Raw genomic sequence first — 23,548 nt, forward strand, 5'->3', positions numbered from 1 at the left:
TCATTTTTGGGTCTCAGGTGTATTAGCAACCTTGGTTAGAACCACTTTATTCCATAGAAATAAATTATGAAATTGTATTTTAAAATTAATTACCAGAAAAGTATGGTTTCATTTTTATTTTCATTTCAAAATTTCAGCTTTTCAAAGGATATTTCTAGCTCCTTGGTCCAAAAAAAAAAAATATATATATATATATATATCACTGTGTATGCTCAAGGTGAAGATTTTAATTGCTTGGTGAATAATAAAAAATTGAGTTTTATCAAGTAGTTAATTCAAATAAGAATAATTTTACCTCTTTCATACACCCATTCACCACCATCCCACCCACGTAAGATGGTATATAATGGATCTGTTTTAAACTGTAATTAAATAGCCTTAGCATTCTCCTATTACAAAAGTAATAAAATATTTTTTGTAAAAGTTTTTATAATGAAAGAAAAGAAAAATTTAAAAACACCTATAACAACAACTCCAAAGAATCACTATTAGTTATTTTAAATGCTATTTTTAGAGCAGTTTACATTCAGAGCAGAATTAAGGCAAGTACAGAGGAAGGCATGGAAACACCCCTGGCTCTCACAAATACGAGTCCGCTCCCCCATCATCAGCGTCCCCATCAGAGTAGTGCATTTATTACAGCTGATGAACCTACACTGACAAACAACCATCACCCAAAGTCCACATTTTGCATTATGGTTTTGAAGAGGAAAATTTAAAAACTTTCACCCAGCTAGAAATAACCTCATGCTCATTCTGCTTCTGTAACTCAGCTGCTGCTGCTGCTGCTGCTGCTAAGTCGCTTCAGTCATGTCAGACTCTGTGCAACCCCATAGACGGCAGCCCACCAGGCTCCCCTGTCCCTGGGATTCTCCAGGCAAGAACACTGGAGTGGGTTGCCATTTCCTTGTCCAATGCATGAAAATGAAAAGTTAAAGTGAAGTCGCTCAGTCATGTGTCAGACTCTTAGCCACCCGATGGACTGCAGCCTACCAGACTCCTCCATCCATGGGATATTCCAGGCAAGAGTACTGGAGTGGGGTGCCCTGTAACTCAGCTAGCTCCTTGCAAAGTCACGTGGGAAAGCCCAAACTATACAGAGCCTAATCCTCATCCTTTAGCAAGCTTCCCTGATTTAAAGACTTGATGGGATGACTTGTCCACTGAAGGACATTGGCCTGCTCCTGAAGGATTATATTGGATTTGTGGGACTAATGCATATTTAATTTTAGCCAACTGGTGGGGGGGATGGTATTGGAAACTATCCGTCCCTCCCTTTTCTTACTTCCCCTAGCTTGAGGTGAATCGTTGGGAGTCCAAGTTTATAAAGATAGAGGCCCTACCAAAAAGCTCAGGTCTCAATCCAACCAGTCTATTCTGAAGGAGATCAGCCCTGGGATTTCTTTGGAAGGAATGATGCTAAAGCTGAAACTCCAGTACTTTGGCCACCTCATGCGAAGAGTTGACTCATTGGAAAAGACTCTGATGCTGGGAGGGATTGGGGGCAGGAGGAGAAGGGGATGACCGAGGATGAGATGGCTGGATGGCATAACTGACTCGATGGACGTGAGTCTGAGTGAACTCCGGGAGCTGGTGATGGACAGGGAGGCCTGGCGTGCTGCGATTCATGGGGTCACAAATAGTCGGACATGACTGAGCGACTGAACTGAACTGAACTATAGATTGGACACTAGAAAGATGACAATGGCCTCCTGAATGCATATCCAATACTACAGGCGAGCCACAAGGGCAGAAGATAGGTCCTGGGGCTACTGAGCTGAAACTTACATCAGTCACCCTTGTCAATTATCCAGCCCCTGTAATCCTGCTTAACCATGTTTGTGTAAAGGTCAGGCATCCCCCTGCTCTCTCTCCTAACTGCTGTTTCCGTGTGTACGAGACCCCAAGTTTGAACTAGCCTATTAACAGTCAGCACTGTCCACTAAAGTCTGGTGTCATGCACTGTCTATAAAAATTCTGTAACTCCTTTGTTCTGGGCACAGAGCTGGAAGTGTTAACTCCTTTGGGCTCACTGGCGTAATGAACCTGCTTTCTCCAACTTTTCGGCCGCAGTGCTTGGTTTCTCGACAATAAATCTGAATCTCCAACTCTCTAAGTGCGGTGCTTGGTTTCTTCATGGTCCGACTTCTGCAACAGTTCATTGTTGGTGTTGTGTATTCCATAAGTTTAGAGTAACATATAATAACATTCATCTTATCATTTCAGTATCGGTATTTTCACTGTCCTAGAAATCCTCTGTGCTCTGCCAATTCCAGAGGGCTGATTCCCTCTGATCAACCCCTGGCCTCTACTGATCTTTTTCCTGTCCCATAGTTTTGCTTTTCCTAGAATGTCATGCAGCTGGACTCATAGAGTAGCATTTTCAGATTGACATTTTTTCATTAAGTAATACGTATTTAAGGTTTGTGTTTGTTTCTTTCTTTTCATGGCTTGACAGTTCATTTCTTTTTAGTGCTGTGCAATATTCCGTTGTCTCAATGTACCACAGTTTAGTTATCCATTCACCTGGTGAAATGTGTTTTGTTTGTTTATAAGATTTGGCAATTATAAGTGAAGCTGCTGTAAACATCTGTGTGCAGGTGTTTGTGTGGACTCAAGTTTTCAACTCTTTTGAGTACATACCACAGAGTTTGATTGGTAAATGGTATAGGTAGAGTACATTTAGCTTTATAAGAAACTACCAAACTGTCTTCCATGGTGGCTGTACCGTCCTGTGTCCCCACTCTCAGTGAAGGAGACTACCTATTGCTCCACACCCTCCTACCTCAGCATTTGGTGGTGTCGGTGTTTCAGGGTTAGGCCATTCTAATAGGCGTACAGTTAACAGAACCCCATTATTTTAATTTGCATTTCTCAGGTGATGTGTGATGTGGAGCATCTTTTCAGATGCTTATTTGCCATCTTTATGTATTCTTTGGTGAGGTAAGACTCCTGATATTTGAAAGTTGCTTAGAGAGTAGTTCTTAAAAGTTCTCATCACAAGAAAAAATTTCTGTAGCTACATAAAATACAAATGTTAAATACACTTTTTGTGCTGCTGATATTGCAATATATATAAATATCTAATCATTGTGTTGTACACTTGAAGCTAATATAATGTTGTCAATCAATTAGGCATCAATAAAAAAAGGAAAAGAAAATTCCTATTAGCTTTTTGACATACAATTTTCAGATATGGTTATTCATATCTGCTACATAAGCTTATCTAAATCATAATTACCAGGACTTCCTTTTTCGCTTTCACAATAATGTATATTCATTTTTTATATGAAAACTAAAATGATACATATCATCAGCATAAGATAAGGCAGGCATGATTAGGATGCAAGATATTTGCCCTCTCTGTTCAAATAGTAAATCTGCTTTTACTGAATATTATTTTCCAGTGAACCTAAGTTTAGTTCAGTTCAGTCACTCAGTTGTCTCCAGCTCTTTGCAACCCCATGGGCTGAAGCACACCAGGCTTCCCTGGTCCATCACCAGCTTCCAGAGCTCACTCAGACTCATGTCCATTGAGTTGGTGATGCCATCCATCTCATCCTCTGTTGTCTCCTTCTCCTCCTGCCTTCAATCTGTCCCAGCATCAGGGTCTTTTCCAGTGAATTAGTTCTTTGGCCACATCAGGTGGCCAAAGTATTGGAGTTTCAGCTACAGCATCAGTTCTTTCAATGAATATTCAAGACTGATTTCCCTTGGGATTGGCTGGTTTGTCCTTCTTGCAGTCCAAGGAACTCTCAAGAGTCTTCTCCAACACCACAGTTCAAAAGCATCAATTCTTCAATGCTCACCTTTCTTTACAGTCCAACTCTCACATCCATACATGACTACTGGAAACCATAAACCTAAAGGAAACCTAAAGGAACCTAAAGTAAAACCTCAGATTCCTTTTCAACACACATCTAGGAAAACTGCACTTTTCAGTCAGGGTTGAAATAATGAACTATATTTTTCATCTCTGACCTTAAGCTGGAGATGATGGGAGAAAATGACTCCAGCTATCAGAAGCAAGTTAATAAGGAGGATAAATCATGAGAGACTATTACAACCAGGCATCTGACACAATACAGCCTGACAAAGGTACTTGTGGTATTCACATCTTGTCCCCTCAAGCAAAAGTTATCACTAATGAGAGGTTTTACTTCTAGACTGATGATCAGTTCACTCTGAGTATGTGATAGTTGCTTGTAAATAATATTTCCCGTGAGTCTAATTACACTGGGTCTGGTCTATATGTTTCCCCTTGATTCAGTACCCTGCAGATGTCAGGAACATTTCAATTAATTGAACAACAGCTAAGACAAGAAAGAGGGAGAACATTCTGAGGATGTGCACTGATTTTCCTTCCTCTCTCTCTTTGTGCCTAGAATCGGACGTTGCTGACTTCGATGGTCGAAGCTCCCTACTTTACAGGTTCAATCAGAAGCTGATGAGTACTCTCAAAGATGTGATTTCCCTGAAGTTCAAGAGCATGCAAGGAGATGGGGTCCTCTTCCATGGAGAAGGACAACGGGGAGACCACATCACCCTGGAGCTCCAGAGAGGGAGGCTCGCCCTGCACCTCAACTTGGGTAGGGTCAAGCTTTGCCCTGTCCCTGACCATGTTGGGCTATGGGGAACTCCTTTTGTAGCAGGTTATCTTCCTAGTGTGTCAGTTAGAAGTTGCTGTGTCACAGTTGAAGTGACATATTTTCCTTATCCAAATTGGAGAAGAAAAATCCACATTTTTAAATGTTTAAGCCATAAATAGCATTCTTTAAACAAGGTAATTTTAGTAGGTAGGGAGAGATACAGAGAAGGCAATGGCAACTCACTCCAGTACTCTTGCCTGGAAAATCCCATGGACGGAGGAGCCTGGTAGCCTGCAGTCCATGAGGTCGTGAAGAGTCAGACACAAGTGAGTGACTTCACTTTCACTTTTCACTTTTATGCATTGGAGAAAGAGATGGCAACCCACTCCAGTGTTCTTGCCTGGAGAATCCCAGGGATGGTGGAGCCTTGTGGGCTGCCATCTATGTGGTCGCACAGAGTCAGACACGACTGAAGTGACTTAGCAGCAGCGGGGAGAGATACAGGTTAATTTTTCTTCCTTCCTTCCTTTCTTTCTTTCTCGACGTATTTCACTTTTTTTTCAAGTAACAAACTGTAGTTTGAGTAAGTTTGAACACACACACAAGCACACATATTACAATATAATAAGGCTTGCTCACCATCTATTATACTTGTTACATTTATGAAAGTTAAGTTCCTGGGGAAAAATGGAAAAGATACATTTTAATTTTTGTTTGTTTTGTAAGGGAACAAGGGGTCATGTGCATGGCATCTAAGTTTCTGGGCATTCTCATGTCTTATTAAAGGAAACTGTTTTGTTTTTTGTTTATTTCAAGTGTCCAGGCTGTGCTAGGGTGAGCCCTATATTTGCCAAATGCCAGCAAATTTAGCACAGAATGCCCTCCTACTTTCTATCTGTTTAGGACTCAAGCCTCCTGCTGTGGGTTGGCATCCATCGTTCCTGCCTCAATACTGGCAGGTTTGCATTTCTTGGTAATCAACTAAGAGATGGTCAACCTCCTTTATGTGAAAGGTACTCTGTAAGCAAGCATGGGCCAAGTACAGAAGACAGAAAGTAGAACTCCCAAATTCGCAAAGGGAAACCAAGAAGCTCTACTCTAGAAAAAGAACTGGGAAAAAAGTGTTAGGGTGATGAAAAAGGAAGAGATCACTTTCTGAAAGAATGAGTTTCTGCCTCCCTTTGGGTGTGTATTAGTGTTAGGGGAAGGGGTGGAGAGTATACTTGTGGAAGATAATTATCACCTACTGCTGAGTATTTCTGATCAAATAGTAAAGAAAGAAAGTCATAGCAGAATTCAGTGTAGGCTTAAGTTGCATGAAAGCCTAGAAATATCACAGATAAGTTTATGTCCTTTAATAGTTATTATTTAGTAATATGTTCTTTTACTAATTAGCATAAGAATGAAGATTATTGTGAACTCATCCCCAAAGCCAAGCAATGGAGATACTTATTTTGAGGCATTTCTTAGCATTTCCTTAGCCTCCGTGTTGGACATTGGAAGTGCTAGCAAGGAGAGCCTCTGGATCCCAAGTTTAGCTCATTAAATTGATATCTAATGCACTAAACTAAATAGATAGCAAAGGCATCTTTAGAGTCTCACCCGGAGGAGAGCTAAAGAGGATTCGCTAGTAACCTAATCAGTTTTGTCCACATACCTAAAGAAATTTATCAGTGAAGTCTATGAAAGATGGGCATATTGAGCAGAAACACATCAGTCTATTAACTGGTGTTCAATTTTCATGAAAGGAGAATGGATGGAGTAACTTCCTCCCTAACACCCAGTGACAAGTCATTCACAGAGCATTGTGGGTTGTGGATAAAGCTATTGCGATTACCCCTCTGAAACTCTGCCCCAACAAGCATAACCCAATGATGGACAGCAGTGTCAGTGACAGTAAAGCAGGATGGAAAGAAAAAGGTGTGCTCATGTAACAGATTTTACTTGCAGACAGGTGCCAGCTATTTATTTCTGGGGAAAGTTCATAACTTCTAAGCCTCAATTTACTTATTTCTAACATGGGATATTATTAATAACTATCCAGCAGGGCATGAACGTGAAAACTAAAAATATTCAAAACGAATCTTTTGTGATCCAGTCTGCTGTGCTCAGTCATGTACAACTCTTTGTGGCCCCAGCAGGCTATAGCCTGCTGGTCTTCTCTGCCCATGGGATTTTCCAGGCAGGAATACTGGAGTGGGGTGCCACTTCCTACGTTAGGGGCTCTTCTAGACTTAGGGATAGAGCTTTCATCTCTTACGTCTCCTGCATTGGCAGGTATATTCTTAACCACTAATGCCACCTGAGAATTTTCTATGTCAGTAAATAAACACAGTGGAGCTCCTCATATTACTCATTATTCAGCTAACGATATCTGAACGTCCCACATCCTGTAGTTTTCTAGTCTTCCTGGAAAGAAATGGGTCTTAAGATGAAGAAGACACTCTCCTGCTGTGATATAAAGAAAACAGAACAATTCTCTTTCCAGATTTCCACTTAACCCATATTTCTAACTGTGTTGGTGATAATGGGAAATCTCATTTAGTGAATTATTTGGTAGTAAAAATATGTTTAGTCTTTATTCTACAAAGTTTGGAAATTTTCTTCAGCTTTTGAGTTTACTCATTTCCATGAGTTTACCATGATTAAATATTTCCTGTGCTTACCTCCTTTAAACAGTTACCCAGCATACTTATTAAATAGCACGATTTTTTATGTTCCTTCTCTGGAGAGACACTGACATATATTAGTATGTTAGCTCAGCATATCTCTGTCATAGCCAGCAAATCTTTGGAAGCACTGAGTAAAGGGGAAGAGGGGGAATGGTAATAGCTTTGATTTGCCCATAAAAGAAAATCTGTAACATAGGTTACACAAGGGCAAGATAACATTGTGTTCATGGCTGTAGTTCTGGAAACTAGGAGAACACCTACCTGCAGTAGGTACTCTAGGTCAACTGAGTTATTGGAAAAAGAGGTTTTCATCTCACCTATTGGAGCCTGACACAAATATGCATTTTTCTCATTTGGCTTGCTCATCCCCAAGCCTGAGCTACTCTTCCTCCTGTGATCTCCACAATGTGCAGTATCCTATCCAATCCTCAAAGCAGCCCATTATGTACATAACCATTAGCTCCAATTTACCTATATGGAATATTAAACTGGAGGAATATATGTCAGCTGCTCAAATGATGCAGCTTCTAATCAGTGTAGTCACAGTTGAAATCAAGTCATGTTTACTGTCTTTTAAACTTATGTTCAGATTATAAAATATATGTCAGTTTTAGAAAACCTGAAGAAAAAAATTATAAATAAGAGGAAAAAATTCACTCAAAATTCTACAACCCAGTCATCCTTCTATTAATTTTGGTATATTTTCCAAGTGTTTTTCCTTAGCTATTTATATAAAAATTTTACATATTATATAAAATTTATTTTCTTTCCAAGTTTCCACACAACCTTCAAAGTGGAAAGAGTTTATATTATCCATGATCAAGGACTTTTTTTTTTCTTTTTTTAAAGAAATGAATCAAGAAAGAGAGAAAAATGAAGAGAGAGAGGAAGAATCTAAAAATTCAAGTTAATGGGCTAAAAATGGGGTTGGGCCAGTGAAGGAGGAAGTTTCTCTCTTCCCAGCTGATGTGGACACTCCAGCAGTGTTCCCTGTAGGGACAGTTCCCCAATGCATGTTCCTTTTCTAATTTGTGACTTTACAATTCAGTGTTCTGGCTGAGTGGAGTGATTCAGTACCATGGACAGCTACAGAGGAGGGCCTTTGGAGATGCATGGTGTGCTGTGGTTCCTCACAAGTGATGCTCTTTGCTGATATTCTGATTCATATTACTTAGTTACCTCTGTGGCAATTGACTTGAAAAGACCATTTCAATGCTTCAGTCAAACTAGGCCTTCCCCTTTGACTGTTCTCTTAGGGTACAATGATGATTTTTCTAGAGCTACTAATGCGAAAGAAATTTCTTCTCTCAATCCATAAGGAAGTTAATAGAGATTCCTCTTTCCACTCTTTGCACATCTCATTCAGATCACCTGTGGCAGTTTGCCCTCTGTAGAATTACAACAGCACAAACTCGTACATGCGAGTGGTAAAATCAAAGAGCAGAGGCATTACATGACTGGGGAATTGTGGTAAGGACTAAACAAAACATTAATCACACATGCAGGTCATTCATCCTTACAAGAGTCCAGTGCTTTTGAAGTGAGGCAGATTGTGAAATAAGGCAGTCATAGGAAAGTGAGAACCTTGAAACAGCATAAACATGTGTGGAGCACACTGTCCTTGTGGGAGCCAAGCATAGGTTCAAAGGCAAAGCATCTCACCACGTAACCAACTCACAGAGATTATCTTGGATATCACTGAATACTCTGCACCTACTCTAGGGAGTCCAGTGAATGTTTACTTTAACTTTTTCAAATTCAAGCATTTTGATCATCAGTGATATCCAGTTGGTTACCCTGGATCACAGAGATCATGTAGTTGCATAGCCATCTACCCAAGATTCACCAACTCAAACACAAGGTCCTGACATTAATCATTAAAATGTTATGAACTTTCATTGAACAAGTAGGTATTGAATATTAAGAAGTGGCTGTTCATGTGTTAAAATTTTGAGAATGGAGAGACCAGGGTGGGATAGAGGAGTCCAGAAAGTCTTCTTCAATCCAAATTCAATTAACTGGAGATTTTATTATGAAGAGGAAAGCAAGACAGGAATTTCAGACAAAGTGTCAGTGTGGTAATTGGCACCATATTTTATATAAACGGTGTCATTCATGTATAGGAATTCATTGAGCAAGTACATTAAGCTAAGCACTGAGCTATGCACTGGGGCTCACCAGTTCTAATTTTCAAGGAGGTCCCAGCCTGGTAAAACAATTATTGTGATTGACTTTCTAACTTTGTAGTAGTAACCAAAAATAGATATCTATGTATCATCAAAACCATCTTTTTTAAGATAACAAAGTCACAAAAGATAGATGCAACTTAGGAGTCAGATTGAGCAATGACCCCTAAATCTAGAGAATGTTTTATTGAATAAAATTTAGAAAAAAATTTTTGAGAACTAAGGACATGAATTACATTTCTTTAGCAATACATAAGGATTTGCTCTGATTTGAGGGTCAAGTCCACTGTAATCACATGGCTTCCTGTTAGTTTTTATTTTCTTCAGAAGACTTCATTTGAGTACCTGAATTTTGCAAAACAGGGGTCTATATAATCCTGGATAAACTAGAGAGGGGAAATTTGCCTTCACCTTCTACATCATGTCCTTCCCTCTTTGGGTTGTTGCATTTTCCTTTTCCACAACGCTCTGCTTGCTGATCCATCAAATCCCTTTCCTGGTATTCTTAGTAAGCTAAGTAAACTCACATGTGTGTATGGTGGGAGGCAGATGGCCAGAACATAAGGAATAAAGGTATCAATTTTTCCAATAGGAGTAAGTAGTAAGAGTATTTAGCTTTGGAGTCATAGCTCAGGGTATAACCTTAATTCTTTGTGATCTTGGGTATATCCTGCGGCTTCATTGAGGTGAAGCTTTTTGTAAGGCTGTGTTCAGGAATAACAAAAACAACCTGTGTAAAATGCTTACCTCACTTTAACAAAAAAGAAGCTTAAAAATACAAGTGAATACCAACATTGATAGCCTGAACAACTAAATGTGAGAAAGTTAATCCTAAAGATCAAGTGGATGAAGGCATTGGGGACCTCCATGGGAATGGCCCTCTAGCTCATCAACAACAAATCTTTCCAAGAGTGACTTTTTCTTGAAATACAATATTGAAAGTTTATGTTATCATTTGTTCAAGCTATATGAAGTCTACAGATTGTGAAAGGTAAAGTGCCATCCATATTTAAACTGTTAAGACCAATCAAGATGATTTAATCAAAGGAGATTTTGAAGTGAAAACGCAACAATATACATGCTAAAGATCCAGAAAAAAGCTGGTTCCAAGGGTGAAGAATTTGATATGCTTATCCATAGTATGTTTGGGGTGGGGTAGGGGAGGAGGAGGAGAAGAGCAAGTTAGAAATGTTTTGCAGATATTTTAAACTTCCTATAAAATTTTTCGTATGCCTTAGGGTTTTGAATAATTACATAGTTTCATTTTAACTATCTCAAACTACATGAAAACAAGTTTTAATTTAATAAGTAATTCATTTTTTTTCCCTCTAATGTGTTTCTGGCCTAAAAGACACCATCTGTGGATTTTTATTGTCTTTGTGTCCTCCACAATTACCCATAGGTGTTTTTATCTTGCCTTAATAAATTGGAAACTAGTTAAAACTTGTGGTTGAACCATAATTGTCACTGAGATATGACTTGAAGTATATATTACAGAATGATGAGTTTGATCATCTTTTGAGAATGAATTTTTTTTTTTTTTGTAATTTCTAATAATGAACACTTCTAGGTAAAATGGAAACTTTTTTGGGGCTAACCTTTTTTCTTCATAGTTGCACCTTATATAGATATATTTTGAAAGATCCTACTTGATGAATAGCAGAATTTCCTGTTTATCCAACTGTTAAAGTGGACTGATTTCCACTCAATTTCTTTCAATACATGTATTCTTGCCTGGGAAATCCTATGGACAGAGGAACCCGGTGCACCTGCAGTCCAGGGGGTTGCAAAATAGTTGGGTATGACAATGATTAAAAGAAAACAAAGATTTCTGAGCATTAACATAAAATGATTCATGGAGAGGGTAAAATATGTTCATGTCTGCCATTTTTTTAATTAAAAATATACTTGTAATGCAGGAGATATTCAATAATTCACACATCAGTCATATAGTTAGCCATGCAGGTCAAGGATTATGCTTTTAATGAAGTTTAGTTTTGTTTCTCAATATCCAAAATATTTATACTCTAAAATGTATAAAGAAAATAAAAAGAATAAAAACTAAAATTACAGACAGTTTGACCTCTTCATACTTAAACTCATCTTTTGAAGCAGGAATAAAAGTGTAGAAATTATTAAAGTATTTAATTTTAATCCTTGTTTTTCTCTATTAAAAAATCAAAATACCACTAAAATCCACCCAAACAACACATAATAACAAATAAGTAGGAGGAAAAGAAATGATTCCTTTACTTTTTCTTTTTGTGACTTTCATTGGTTTTACAGTTTCAGATGTTTAATGTTTTTTACATACTAGTAAATTCTTAAACACCTTTTTAACTTTTCAAGGAAAAAGGAAGGGCATATCAAATTTAAAGTGAAGGCTCTAATATTAAATTTATTTGGATATATTAACTTATAACTAATAGTTTATAAGACACAGTAAGTCTCCTTCAACCAGTCATTAGTCCTTGGGCATGTTTTATTTTATAAATAAAATTTGATTCTGTGTGTGTGTGTAGAAGAGGGAGGGGGAGAGAGGAAGACACAAGTTTTTTTTTGTTTGTTTGTTTGTTTTGACTGGTAGTTCTTTTCATCCACTTGCTGGAGCAAACTTCCTTAAAGTCATCTCTCGGAGCTCGGGGTCCGGCCGAGGTTCCAGCTGCTAGCTCTTCGCGCGGGGAAGCGCGGGCCCGGGGACGGTGGGCGGCGGACGGGGGCCAGGAAGAGGGAGCGAGGGTAGCCGGGGAGAGGGGGGCCGGCGACAGCCGCACGGTGCGCAGGACCGACGGCCGAAGCTCTTGCGAACTTGGGCGCAGAGTCGCGCCACTGCGCCCGCGGCCCGAGCGATGAAGGTGGTGGCCCCCTGGACGCGGTTCTACTCCAACAGCTGCTGCCTCTGCTGCCATGTCCGCACCGGCACCATCTTGCTCGGCGTCCGGTACCTGATCCTCAATGCTGTGGTACTGCTGATTCTGTTGAGCGCCCTGGCTGATCCAGATCATTACCACTTTTCAAGTTCTGAACTCGGGGGTGACTTTGAGTTCATGGATGATGCCAACATGTGCATTGCCATCGCGATTTCTGTTCTCATGATCCTTATCTGTGCCATGGCTACGTACGGAGCATACAAGCAACGTGCAGCCTGGATCATCCCATTCTTCTGCTACCAGATCTTTGATTTTGCCTTGAACACCTTGGTTGCGGTCACCATACTTGTTTATCCAAACTCCATCCAGGAATAGATACGACAGCTGCCTCCTGATTTTCCTTACAAAGATGATATCATGTCAGTGAATCCTACCTGTTTGGTCCTCATTATTCTTCTGTTCATCAGCATTATCTTGGCTTTTAAGGGTTACTTGATTAGCTGTGTTTGGAACTGCTACCGATATATCAATGGCAGGAACTCCTCTGATGTCCTGGTTTATGTTACCAGCAACGACACTACGGTGCTGTTACCCCCGGTGCTGTTACCCCCGGTAGGATGACGCCACTGTGAATAGCGCCACCAAGGAGCCGCCGCCCCCGCTGAGCCTGAAAGTCGGGCGGAGCAAGAGTGACAGCCAGACTTTTCATTCATCAGAGCAATAGTTCTTTAATTTTTCTTCTGAGATGAGCTCTCTGAGCTTATTTGTTGCAGAAATGCTACAGTTTAAAATTTTAGATGTTAAGTTGAAACTCTAGTTTGAAACCTATGCTTTAGCTGGAGCACCGTGATAGAGTAGCTGTAGAAATTCTCTCTGTGGGGTGGGGTGGGGTCGGGTGGGGTCGGGTGGGGTGGCATGGGCTCCTCTAGTCTTCCCTCGGCGTTGGAACTACCCGACAACCTGGATGAATCTCGAGTCCGAGACGTCTGTTGTACGTGCTGAGCCCCAGAGTCGAAGACTTTCCAACGCTTTTCTCTTCACTTCCTCTTTCTCTTTTGAACGTGTATAATCAAGTCAAAATTAGACAGTGCTTTTACTCGGCCATTCCAATTTATAGAAGAAACCCTTAGGAGAACAGGAATGTTATATGTGTAAGGAGTCCATATAAATACATAAATAAAACAAGAATTTCCTTAGAAAAAAAAAGTCATTTCTCAATAAGTCTTTCTTTTTTTATGTCCACTCCAGTATCCAAATGACATTCTAGGCTACCATATGTCAACAGCCTCTTACCACCTGTAAATCCGCCCTTCTTGTGCTCTCTTTGCCTATGCTCCTCATCCTCCATCCACACGACTGCCAGTTTTCCTGCCAGCCTTGCCTTCTAATCAAATATCCATGCTGCTGCTGCTGCTAAGTCGCTTCAGCCGTGTCCGACTCTGTGCGACCCCATAGATGGCAGCCCACCAGGCTCCCCTGTCCCTGGGATTCTCCAGGCAAGAACACTGGTGTGGGTTGCCATTTCCTTCTCCAATGCATGAAAGTAAAAAGTGAAAGTGAAGTCTCTCAGTCGTGTCCGACTCTTAGCGACCCCATGGACTGCAGCCTGCCAGGCTCCTCTGTCCATGGGATTTTCCAGGCAAGAGTACTGGAGTGGGGTGCCATTGCCTTCTCTGCCAAATTCCCATACAGTTACCAAAATAACTTTCTTAAAATGTTAGTCTGAGCCAGTAATCCCTGACTTATTAATTTGCCAGTGGCTCCCATTTCTTAAAGGTAAAACACAAGCTGTAAATCAGCTCACACTAGCAACTGATTCTAGATGGTAGCAGCCAACCCCACATGGTCATAGCACTCTGCTGCATGGAATCCCTCTGTGGGGTTCTCCTGAACCCCTAGTCTTGGCAGGTGCTTTTCCTGGTTAGGTAAAAATGCTCCTTGTTCTGGCCAAATTTCAGGCCTGGCCCCTCTCTATAATGTAACATCCACAGCTTCCTACCCTGCATTTTCTTGGTTCCTTGTCTTAACTGCTGTTAATACAAGCAGCATGCTTTTCTTATCAACTCACCTATTGTATCTCCATGTTAAAACCTTCAGAGAGGGAAGTGTGCCTTTTAATTCTTTATCTCCTATGTACAGCATTTGTCACTGTAAGCAAGACAGATAGCTATCAGTACCATTTTATGGGTGGATTGATAGAAAAAAGGAAAGGAAGGAAGAAAGGAAGAGAGGAAGGAAGGAATGGAGGGAGAAGGAAGAAAAAGTATAAGATATAATAATGTATCTGCATAATTTGACACATTGTAAGAACTCAAATGATGTGGAACAAATCAATATGTCATTGAACAAATCAATTAAAGTCAGCTATGAACTCATCAGCTCTTATTTTTCACTTACAATCAGTTGGATACCGTCCCCCCACCCCCATAAGAAGAAACAAAGTGTTATTTTGTGCAGGAAGCAGTGAATTGGGACCATAATGGAGGTGGGTGTTAGCAACCCACAGGGGAAATGGCAGCTTCTGCCCCCTGATTGCCACGCTGTGGAGCAGGCTGCTGCAGCTGTTCTACACATTTTGGGAGAGACAAGAGAGACATTTAGCTTTCAGTTACTAAGGGTACCAAATACATAAAATACTGAAAAATTGGAAGATTTACATATAAGTAAAATTAGTTGCATTGAACTGTTCATTTTGCTAAATTTGAGCCATTCTGTAGGAAAGAAAAAAAAGTAAATCTCTAATCTTTTTGACAGAGGATACAGGCAGGAGCACCATAAAACTGGAGGAAAGATGAAGAGAAGGGGAACCAGAGGCACTTGATTGAAAAATGTACCTCTCACATCCTCCCAAGAGGTGTGTTCCAAACTCAGCTTGGGTTGAATGACCCATGCCACGATCAGAGTCAAAAATCTGACTGGATCTGAATTTGAGCCCTGGATACATCTCTGCCTAGAAATGCTTAACCTCACCAGACCTCAGCTTCATAATTTGCTAAATGCAGATAATCATTTTGCCTTAGAACATCGAACTTGGAGATTATACAATCTGTACTAAAATGCCCTCGATAGAGTAGGAATTTGAAAATTGCAGCTAAAATGATCATTTTCTCTCCGTTGCCTTTGCTTACATATTTACCTAAGTCAGTGGGCCCACTGTCTTCCCTCTACTTGTCCAGCATTCACTCTTCTGCTAAAGTACAACTCAAGATTCAGTTTTTCCTTTCAAGAGCCAGTCAAGTGCAAAGAATATGCATTGTTTCTAAATGTGATGAGTTCTATTTTCAATATTATGCATACAGCTATCAAGATCTGATTTCTCTTATTATGTAATTGCACCAGACCTAGAAACATGTTCTTTCATGTCTAAAAGGGAGTGTAGATGTCAGTTGATGGAGAACTTGGTCCTGGAATCTGTGGGGAAAAGTTGGTATTCCATCCCAAGCCCAGGACATTTCTGGGTCTGTAGAGAGAGAATCATCCTTTACTTTGGATAGAGAGAGTTGGCCTTGCTTGCAGAATATTCTATTTATAGCACTGCAGGCTTCCCTGGGGGTACAGATGCCATCTTTTCTTCCTGTTCCCTTCACAGATGACAGCAAACCTCGTCTCAGCAGCAGCCCACCCTCAGCCACCCTGGGGAGCCTACTGGATGACCAGCACTGGCACTCTGTCCTCCTGGAGCGAGTTGGCAAACACGTGAATTTCACCGTGGACAGGCACACACAGCACTTCCGCACCAAGGGCGAGGCAGATGCCCTGGACATTGACTATGAGGTGAGTTTTCTGTCCCTATAAACCCTTGAGCTTCTTGCTCAGGATCAGTAAGAAAATCAGTAAGCAAATGAGCAAGTGAGAAGATGTGGGACCTTGACAAATCTTACGTTTGAGCATCTCCTCACCTCCATCTAAGTCTAGGTAGCTAACCATGAAGGAACCCATGGAGAGAGCCTGAGCTGTGAGCCTGGAGAAAATATTTTGGCAAATATGGTGGTGACTCAGAAACTTACAAGGCAATCATGCAGTCATTATGAAAGATTCAGTTATATAAACTTATAATCCATCAAAGTATTTTTAAAAGGTACTAAATTCATTTATTCCTAATTACTTTAATATATCTATCTATTTCCATCTATCTATATGTATTTGAGGTTATTTACTTCTGTTGTATCTGTGTGGTAGAGATACGGTCTATTGGATTGCTACAGTGCCTCTCTTCCCAACTCCAAGTTGAGTGACATCCCTTTGATAGTTTGAAATTCATCATGGCGGAAATATTTATACCACAGATATTGGCAAGTCCTATAAATCAGGGGTTGATGTATTTCTTTGTTGATTCTCTAGACCAGAGATTGGAAAAACCACATCCTGCAGGGCAAGTTTGGCTTGAAGTCTGTTGCTTTCAGCCTGTCAAGTGTTGTTTAAAATATTAAGGGAAAAAGAATAATATGTGACAGAGACTGTATGTGATTATGGATAAAATAGTTCAGTGAAAAATCAACAAAAGCAGTCTATAAAAATCAGTTGGTTTATGGAATTTATAATATAATTTATTGTATATTTTATTATTATTTGTTAATTGTCTGCACAACACTCATATCAGTAAAATAACATAATATCTGAATGCATTCATGTTCCCACACACACATGCATATACAGAGATGTGTGTGTGTGTGTATCTATGTGTATGTATTATACCCTGAACAGCCAGATTTTGAACATTTATCAACACATCACATGAGGCAGAAGAGAATGACCTTTTGCAGAGTAGTGACATGGCCAGACTTCTGTTTTAGAGGAGTCATTCTGAATGTTTGTTTCAGGGGCCAGTCCAATTAATATCCCCTAGAAATTTGTTAGAAATGGAAGTACCCTAGTCTCATGCAAACCCACAGAATCAGAAACTCAGGAAAGATGGCCTCAATCATTCAGTTTTTAAAAATCCTCTAGGAGACTCTGATGCACCCTAATGTTTGAGAACAACTATTTTAGAGCCGTTACTCTGAAGGTAGCTCTGAAGTTACTCCATAGCCTAGATCTGTCTGTAGGTGGATGGTTGCTGGACAGATGGTTGGAAACCCTGTTAGGAGACAATGTCAGTCGACAGAGGATATATACTAGAACAGTGGAGGTGGAGTTAAATGACTGAAACTTAGGATCTGACTTTTTTTTTCCCCCATCACTATTATGAATTATAAGAAAGATCTCTTTTGATCTTAACTTTGTTTAGCATACTGTTGATAAGTTATGCTATTCATTAACTTCAAAAAAATTTGTCACTCTTTGACTCAGGATGCAATATATCAGGTAGGTAGTTTTTGTTTTTGTTTTTTAAGTTGCTGATAACTAGAAATCTATGACTGTCAATTATTCTCCTTTGACAACATCATTTAAGTGATTGAAAACACAAAAAATACACATAATGTTGAAATTATCTTAAAGAGATCTTTTTTGAACTTGAGGACAACAACAACAAAAAAAAAACCACAAAATCAAGTTTCAGTAATTCCCCAAATACTTGACTTCTAATGGCCTGAGAGATGATTCTAAAATTCACCCAGTTGCCTGATTTAACATTTATTTTCAGGTTAATCTCTACTTATCCATGGTCTCCAATATAGAGAATCTGTATGAAATTACAGCATAGTAGCATTAAAGTGAATGTCAGTATTTATAAGAGAAATCCAATGATGTTGTTTAATTTATGAAATTGAAATAGATTCCTTCTAGAAATTCTTGAATTCTTTGGTACCTTGTAAAAAAGTATTTGCTAGGGAAAAAACACCTTGAACTATTTTTATGAGGCACTTCTGCTTCAGATAAGCCAAACCCCTTCCAAGGATGCAGCCAGTGTGCTCACATGAATATAAAAGAAGACAGACTGGCCATAACGATGACATTAGAATGGCTGCACTGGCTCAAGAGAGTTAGGTGTTGGAGAAGTCTCTGAGATAATTGGAGCTATCCAGCCTTGAAGATTCACCTTCAAGGCTGTGTGGAGAGAAAGGAGCCTGTGTCGTAATCCCCACTTCACCCCTAAGTAGTTGGAAAAAACCTGGAAAGTGAAAACTCTTAACTTTAGTTGCCCAGAAGCAATATGAGCATCGTTATTGCTAAACAGGATATCTGAATAAGGTCTATTTTTGAAATTGAAGTAATACGTGATTTACAACTTTGTGTTACTTTCTGGTATACAGCAATGTGTTATAACATATTCATATAATTCAGTTATAACATATTCATTTTCATATCCTTTTCCATTATGGTTTATTACAGGATATTGAATATAGTTTCAAGTGCTATACAGTAGGTCTTTGTTATTTATTTATTTTATATTTAGTGGTGTATATATTAATCACAAATTCTTAATTTATCCCTTTTCCTCCTTTCCCTATTGGTAGCCATGAGCTTGTTTTCTATGTCTGTGAGTCTGTTTCTGTTTTGTAAATAAGTTCTATTGCATCATAGTTTAGATTCCACATGTAAGTGATATCATAAGGTATTTGTCTTTGTCTTTTTAACATACCTCAGTATGATAATCCCTACGTTCATCCATGTTGCTGCAAATGGTATTATTTCATTCTTTTTTTATGGCTGAGTAATATTCATTGCATATATGTATCACAAAATGAACATTTAGGTTGCTTTCATGTCTTGGCTACTGTGAATAATGCTGCAGTGAACATTGGAGTGAATGTATCTTTTTGAACTATGGTTTTCCCCAGATATACTCCTAGGAAACTAAGATCATGGAATCTGGTCCCATCACTTCATGGGAAATAGATGGGGAAACAATGGAAACAGTGACAGACTTTATCTTGTGGGGCTCAAAAATCACTGCAGATGCTGACTGAAGTCATGAAATTAAACGACGCTTGCTCCTTGGAATAAATATTATGACCAACCTAGACAGCATATTAAAAAGCAGAGACATTACTTTGCCAACAAAGGTCTGTCTAGCCAAAGCTATGGTTTTTCCAGTAGTCATGTATGGATGTGAGAGTTGGACTGTGAAGAAAGCTGAGTGCTGAAGAATTGATGCTTTTGAACTGTGGTGTTGGGGAAGACTCTTGAGAGTCCTTTGGACTGCAAGGAAAATGAGTCCATCCTAAAGGAAATCAGTCTTGAATATTTATTGGAAGGACTGATGCTGAAGCTGAAACTCCAATATTTTAGCCACCTGATGTGAAGACCTGACTCACTGGAAAAGTCCCTGATGCTGGGAAAGATTGAAGGCAGGAGAAGAAGGGAACAACAGAGGAAAGGATGGTTGGATGGCATCACTCTCGGGACATGAGTTCGAGTAAACTCTGGGAGTCAGTGATGGACAGGGAGGCCTGGAATACTGCAGTCCATGGGGTTGCAAAGAGTTGGATACAGCTGAATGACTGAACTGAACTGATTCCTAGGAGTGGGATTGACGGATCATATGGTAGCTATATTTTTAACTTTTTAAGGATCCTCCATACTGTTTTCCAGAGTGGCTACATCAATTTATGTTCCCATGACAGCACAAGAGTGTTCTCTTTTCTTCACAACCTCTCCAGTATTTGTCATTTGTATACTTTTTAATGACAGAGAATTTATGGTGTATTTTATAACAATGTTGTCTATTAATCAGAACCTAGGGAAAGACTTGAGATCTCTTCAAGAAAATTAGAGATACCAAAGGAACATTTCATGCAAAGATGGGCTCGATAAAGAACAGAAATGGTATCGGCCTAAGAGAAGCCGAAGCTATTAAGAAGAGATGGCAAGAATACACAGGAGAACTGTACAAAAAAGAGGTTCACAACCCAGATAATCACTATGGTGTGATCGCTCACCTAGAGCCAGACATCCTGGAATGTGAAGTCAAGTGGGCCTTAGAAAGCATCACTATGAACAAAGCTAGTGGAGGTGATGGAATTCCAGTTGAGCTATTTCAAATCCTGAAAGATGATGCTGTGAAAGTGCTGCACTCAATATGCCAGCACGTTTGGAAAACTCAGCAGTGGCCACAGGACTGGAAAAGGTCAGTTTTCATTCCAATCCCAAAGAAAGGCAATGCCAAAGAATGCTCAAACTACAGCACAATTGCACTCCTCTCACATGCTAGTAAAGTAATGCTCAAAATTTTCCAAGCCAGGCTTTAGCAATATGTGAACCGTGAACTTCCAGATGTTCAAGCTGGTTTTAGAAAAGGCAGAGGAACTAGAGATCAAATTGCCAACATCTGCTGGATCATCAAAAAAGCAAGAGAGTTCCAGAAAAACGTCTATTTCTGCTTTATTGATTATGCCAAAGCCTTTGACTGTGTGGATCACAATAAACTGTGGAAAATTCTGAAAGAGATAGGAATACCAGACCACCTGATCTGCCTCTTGAGAAATCTGTATGCAGGTCAGAAAGCAATAGTTAGAACTGGACATGGAACAACAGACTGGTTCCAAATAGGAAAAGGAGCACGTCAAGGCTGTATATTGTCATCGTGCTTATTTAACTTTTACACAGAGTACATCATGAGAAACGCTGGGCTGGAATCAATATCACCAGGAGAAATATCAATAACCTCAGATATGCAGATGACACCACCCTTATGTCAGAAAGTGAAAAGGAACTAAAAAGCCTCTTGATGAAAGTGAAAGAGGAGAGCGAAAAAGTTGGCTTAAAGCTCAACATTCAGAAAACTAAGATCATGGCATCTGGTCCCATCACTTCATGGCAAATAGGTCAGACTTTATTTTTGGGGGGCTACAAAATCACTGCAGATGATGATTGTAGCCATGAAATTAAAAGATGCTTACTCCTTATAAGAAAAGTTATGACCAACCTAGATAGCATATTCAAAAGCAGAGATATTATTTGCCAACAAAGGTCCATCTAGTCAAGGCTATGGTTTTTCCAGTGGTCATGTATGGATGTGAGAGTTGGACTGTGAAGTAAGCTGAGCACCGAGGAATTGATGCTTTTGAACTGTGGTATTGGAGAAGACTCTCGAGAGTCCCTTGGACTGCAAGGAGGTCCAACCAGTCCATTCTAAAGGAGATCAGTCTTGGATGTTCATTGGAAAGACTGATGCTGAAGCTGAAACTCTAATACTTTGGCCACCTCGTATGAAACGTTGACTCATTAGAAAAGACTCTGATGCTGGGAGGGATTAAGGGCAGGAGGAGAAGGGAATGTCAGAGGATGAGATGGTTGGATGGCATCAAAGACTCGATGGACATGAGTTTGAGTGAATTCCAGGAGTTGGTGATGGACAGAGAGGCCTGGCGTGCTGTGATTCATGGGGTTACAAAGAGTCGGACACGACTGAGCAACTGAAAGGAACTGAACTGAACTGATGTTAGTTATATAACAGGATATCTGCTGTGAGGTCATATGTATGTGTTTGAGTCTTGCTAACACTGGTAGAAGAATGATTGAACTCAGATCCCTTCGTTCCAGGGACCCATTGTCAGTGTAAGCCCTACTTCTCCAGAGCTATGCCCTATCAAATTCTACATCAGGGACAATTACAGTCTACAAATCTATGTTCCTCTTCAAATTTTAGCATGATGTGTTAATATTTGGGAAGAAAATATGATAGCTTTCATTCCTCCATCTTAGATTATGTCAAGGATATCAGTTAAGTGACACAGTGCCTTTCAGTAAAGCATCAAGTAGGGAATTTGCCTCTATTACATGTATACAGTTGTCAGATTCTCCACTCACTTGGAAGGCACATATAGACAGGGGCTCATAGAACCTTCTGCCAAAAAAATAAGCAGAAAGAACGTAAATCCTTTACTTCTCACTGGAATGTTATCACAGCTCATCCAGCCCATGTGATTTTTCTCCCAAATGCTTCTGAGACAAACCATAGCAATTAATTTTACTTTCAGCCTAGAGCACAAGGGTTTAAGAAAAGAGGTTTTTTTTTTTTTTTTTTTTAGGATCTTAGTGAGATTCCATTTCTCTGAGAGTCTGTAACCTAAGAAGTCTTTTCTTATCAAAAGGACTAGTGATCTTTTTCTACATAACCACCTTAACCGTACCAAAACTATTAAAAGCATATTTTTACATGTACTATGTATTATCACAACATAAATGATGAAAAAGAATTTTTAAAAATGAAAAGAATGTATTTTAATGACAATTCTTTGTTAAAGCTTCTTTAAGTCATCTAAGCACTTAAAAACACATTATCTACATGTGTCTTCAAAAATAAGTTTTACTGAATTTGATAAAAAATATGTGATAGTACTTTTATAGTCAAAAATTGTGGGAGATCTTTCCAAGTATGACATAAATTTTAAAAGTCTAGAAATAAAACATATGAAAAATTTTACACATAAAATAATTTTTTAAAGCCACATGAACTTCCACTAAAAATATGATATAATGATATCATCCTCCCAAAAACTTGGAAAAGTATTTCAACATTTAATTAATGAATAAAAAGCCCCCACAAATAATTTTTAAAATAGTGACTCAATGGAATAAGAATATGAATATATAAAAAATATAGGCTGCTTTCAAATATATAAAATGATGCTCCATCTTATTCATAAAGAGAAGGAATGCAAATTCATGCTACAATGATATTTTAAACTTAGACTGCAGGGAACACAAACATTAAGTGTTGTCACGGAAATGAAGGCACCAGAATGATTTAATCCATTGTTTGTGGGAATATAATTAATACAATATCATAGAAAAGGCTTATTGTCAAAATTTAATTGAGTGCCCTTCAATTCAGCAATTCTGTTTCTAGGAATTTATCCTACAATTATAAGCAAATGTGTGCAACAGGTTATATGTCCGGAATAACAAAAAGTTGAAAATTCCCAGAAAATTTCATCAGAAGGGTGTTAATTAAAAATTCCGGTAAGCTCTGTAGAGAAACAGCTCTGCCAGGGCACCCCAGTGGTCTCACACTGTCCACTTGGAAAGCAGCCAAAGCCATGCAACACAGCTGATGTGGATCTTGGCAGGACACATTGGATCTTCCTGAGACACAGAGGCTGGAGGCCTGCAAGTACTGGTTCCAAGGCCATTGCCCACTTGTCTCTCTGCCTCATAGAAGTCTATTCTGATGCAATTTCTTCTCACTCTCTAGGTTTTAAGGATGCTTGAGGCTTTCTGCTCTGCCCTTTTAGAATAGATTTGCATCACATAGAATTGCTTAGCTTGATGCTGAATCTGGCCTCTGTACATCCACACCAAATTAAATCTTGGAGACAAAAGAGCCTTGCTCTTTGGAAAGAAAG

The 23,548-nt window shown here is 39.4% G+C and overlaps 1 protein-coding gene and 1 pseudogene across 2 annotated transcripts in view; both read left to right on the forward strand.

The window, feature by feature from the left end:
* The window catches only part of CNTNAP5 (contactin associated protein family member 5), a 1,075,483-nt gene that overhangs the window by 492,985 nt on the left and 558,950 nt on the right, over positions 1-23,548 (forward strand). For both annotated transcript variants that reach the window (XM_068967132.1, XM_068967133.1), the window contains exons 5-6: positions 4,386-4,589; positions 15,907-16,091. In XM_068967132.1, the coding sequence (XP_068823233.1) occupies positions 4,386-4,589; positions 15,907-16,091 (389 nt within the window). The remainder of the gene's footprint in view (positions 1-4,385; positions 4,590-15,906; positions 16,092-23,548) is intronic.
* On the forward strand, positions 12,146-13,041 carry LOC138075543 (lysosomal-associated transmembrane protein 4B pseudogene; annotated as a pseudogene).

Source organism: Capricornis sumatraensis, chromosome 3 (assembly GCF_032405125.1).
Source record: "Capricornis sumatraensis isolate serow.1 chromosome 3, serow.2, whole genome shotgun sequence".
Classification (NCBI taxonomy): domain Eukaryota; kingdom Metazoa; phylum Chordata; class Mammalia; order Artiodactyla; family Bovidae; genus Capricornis; species Capricornis sumatraensis.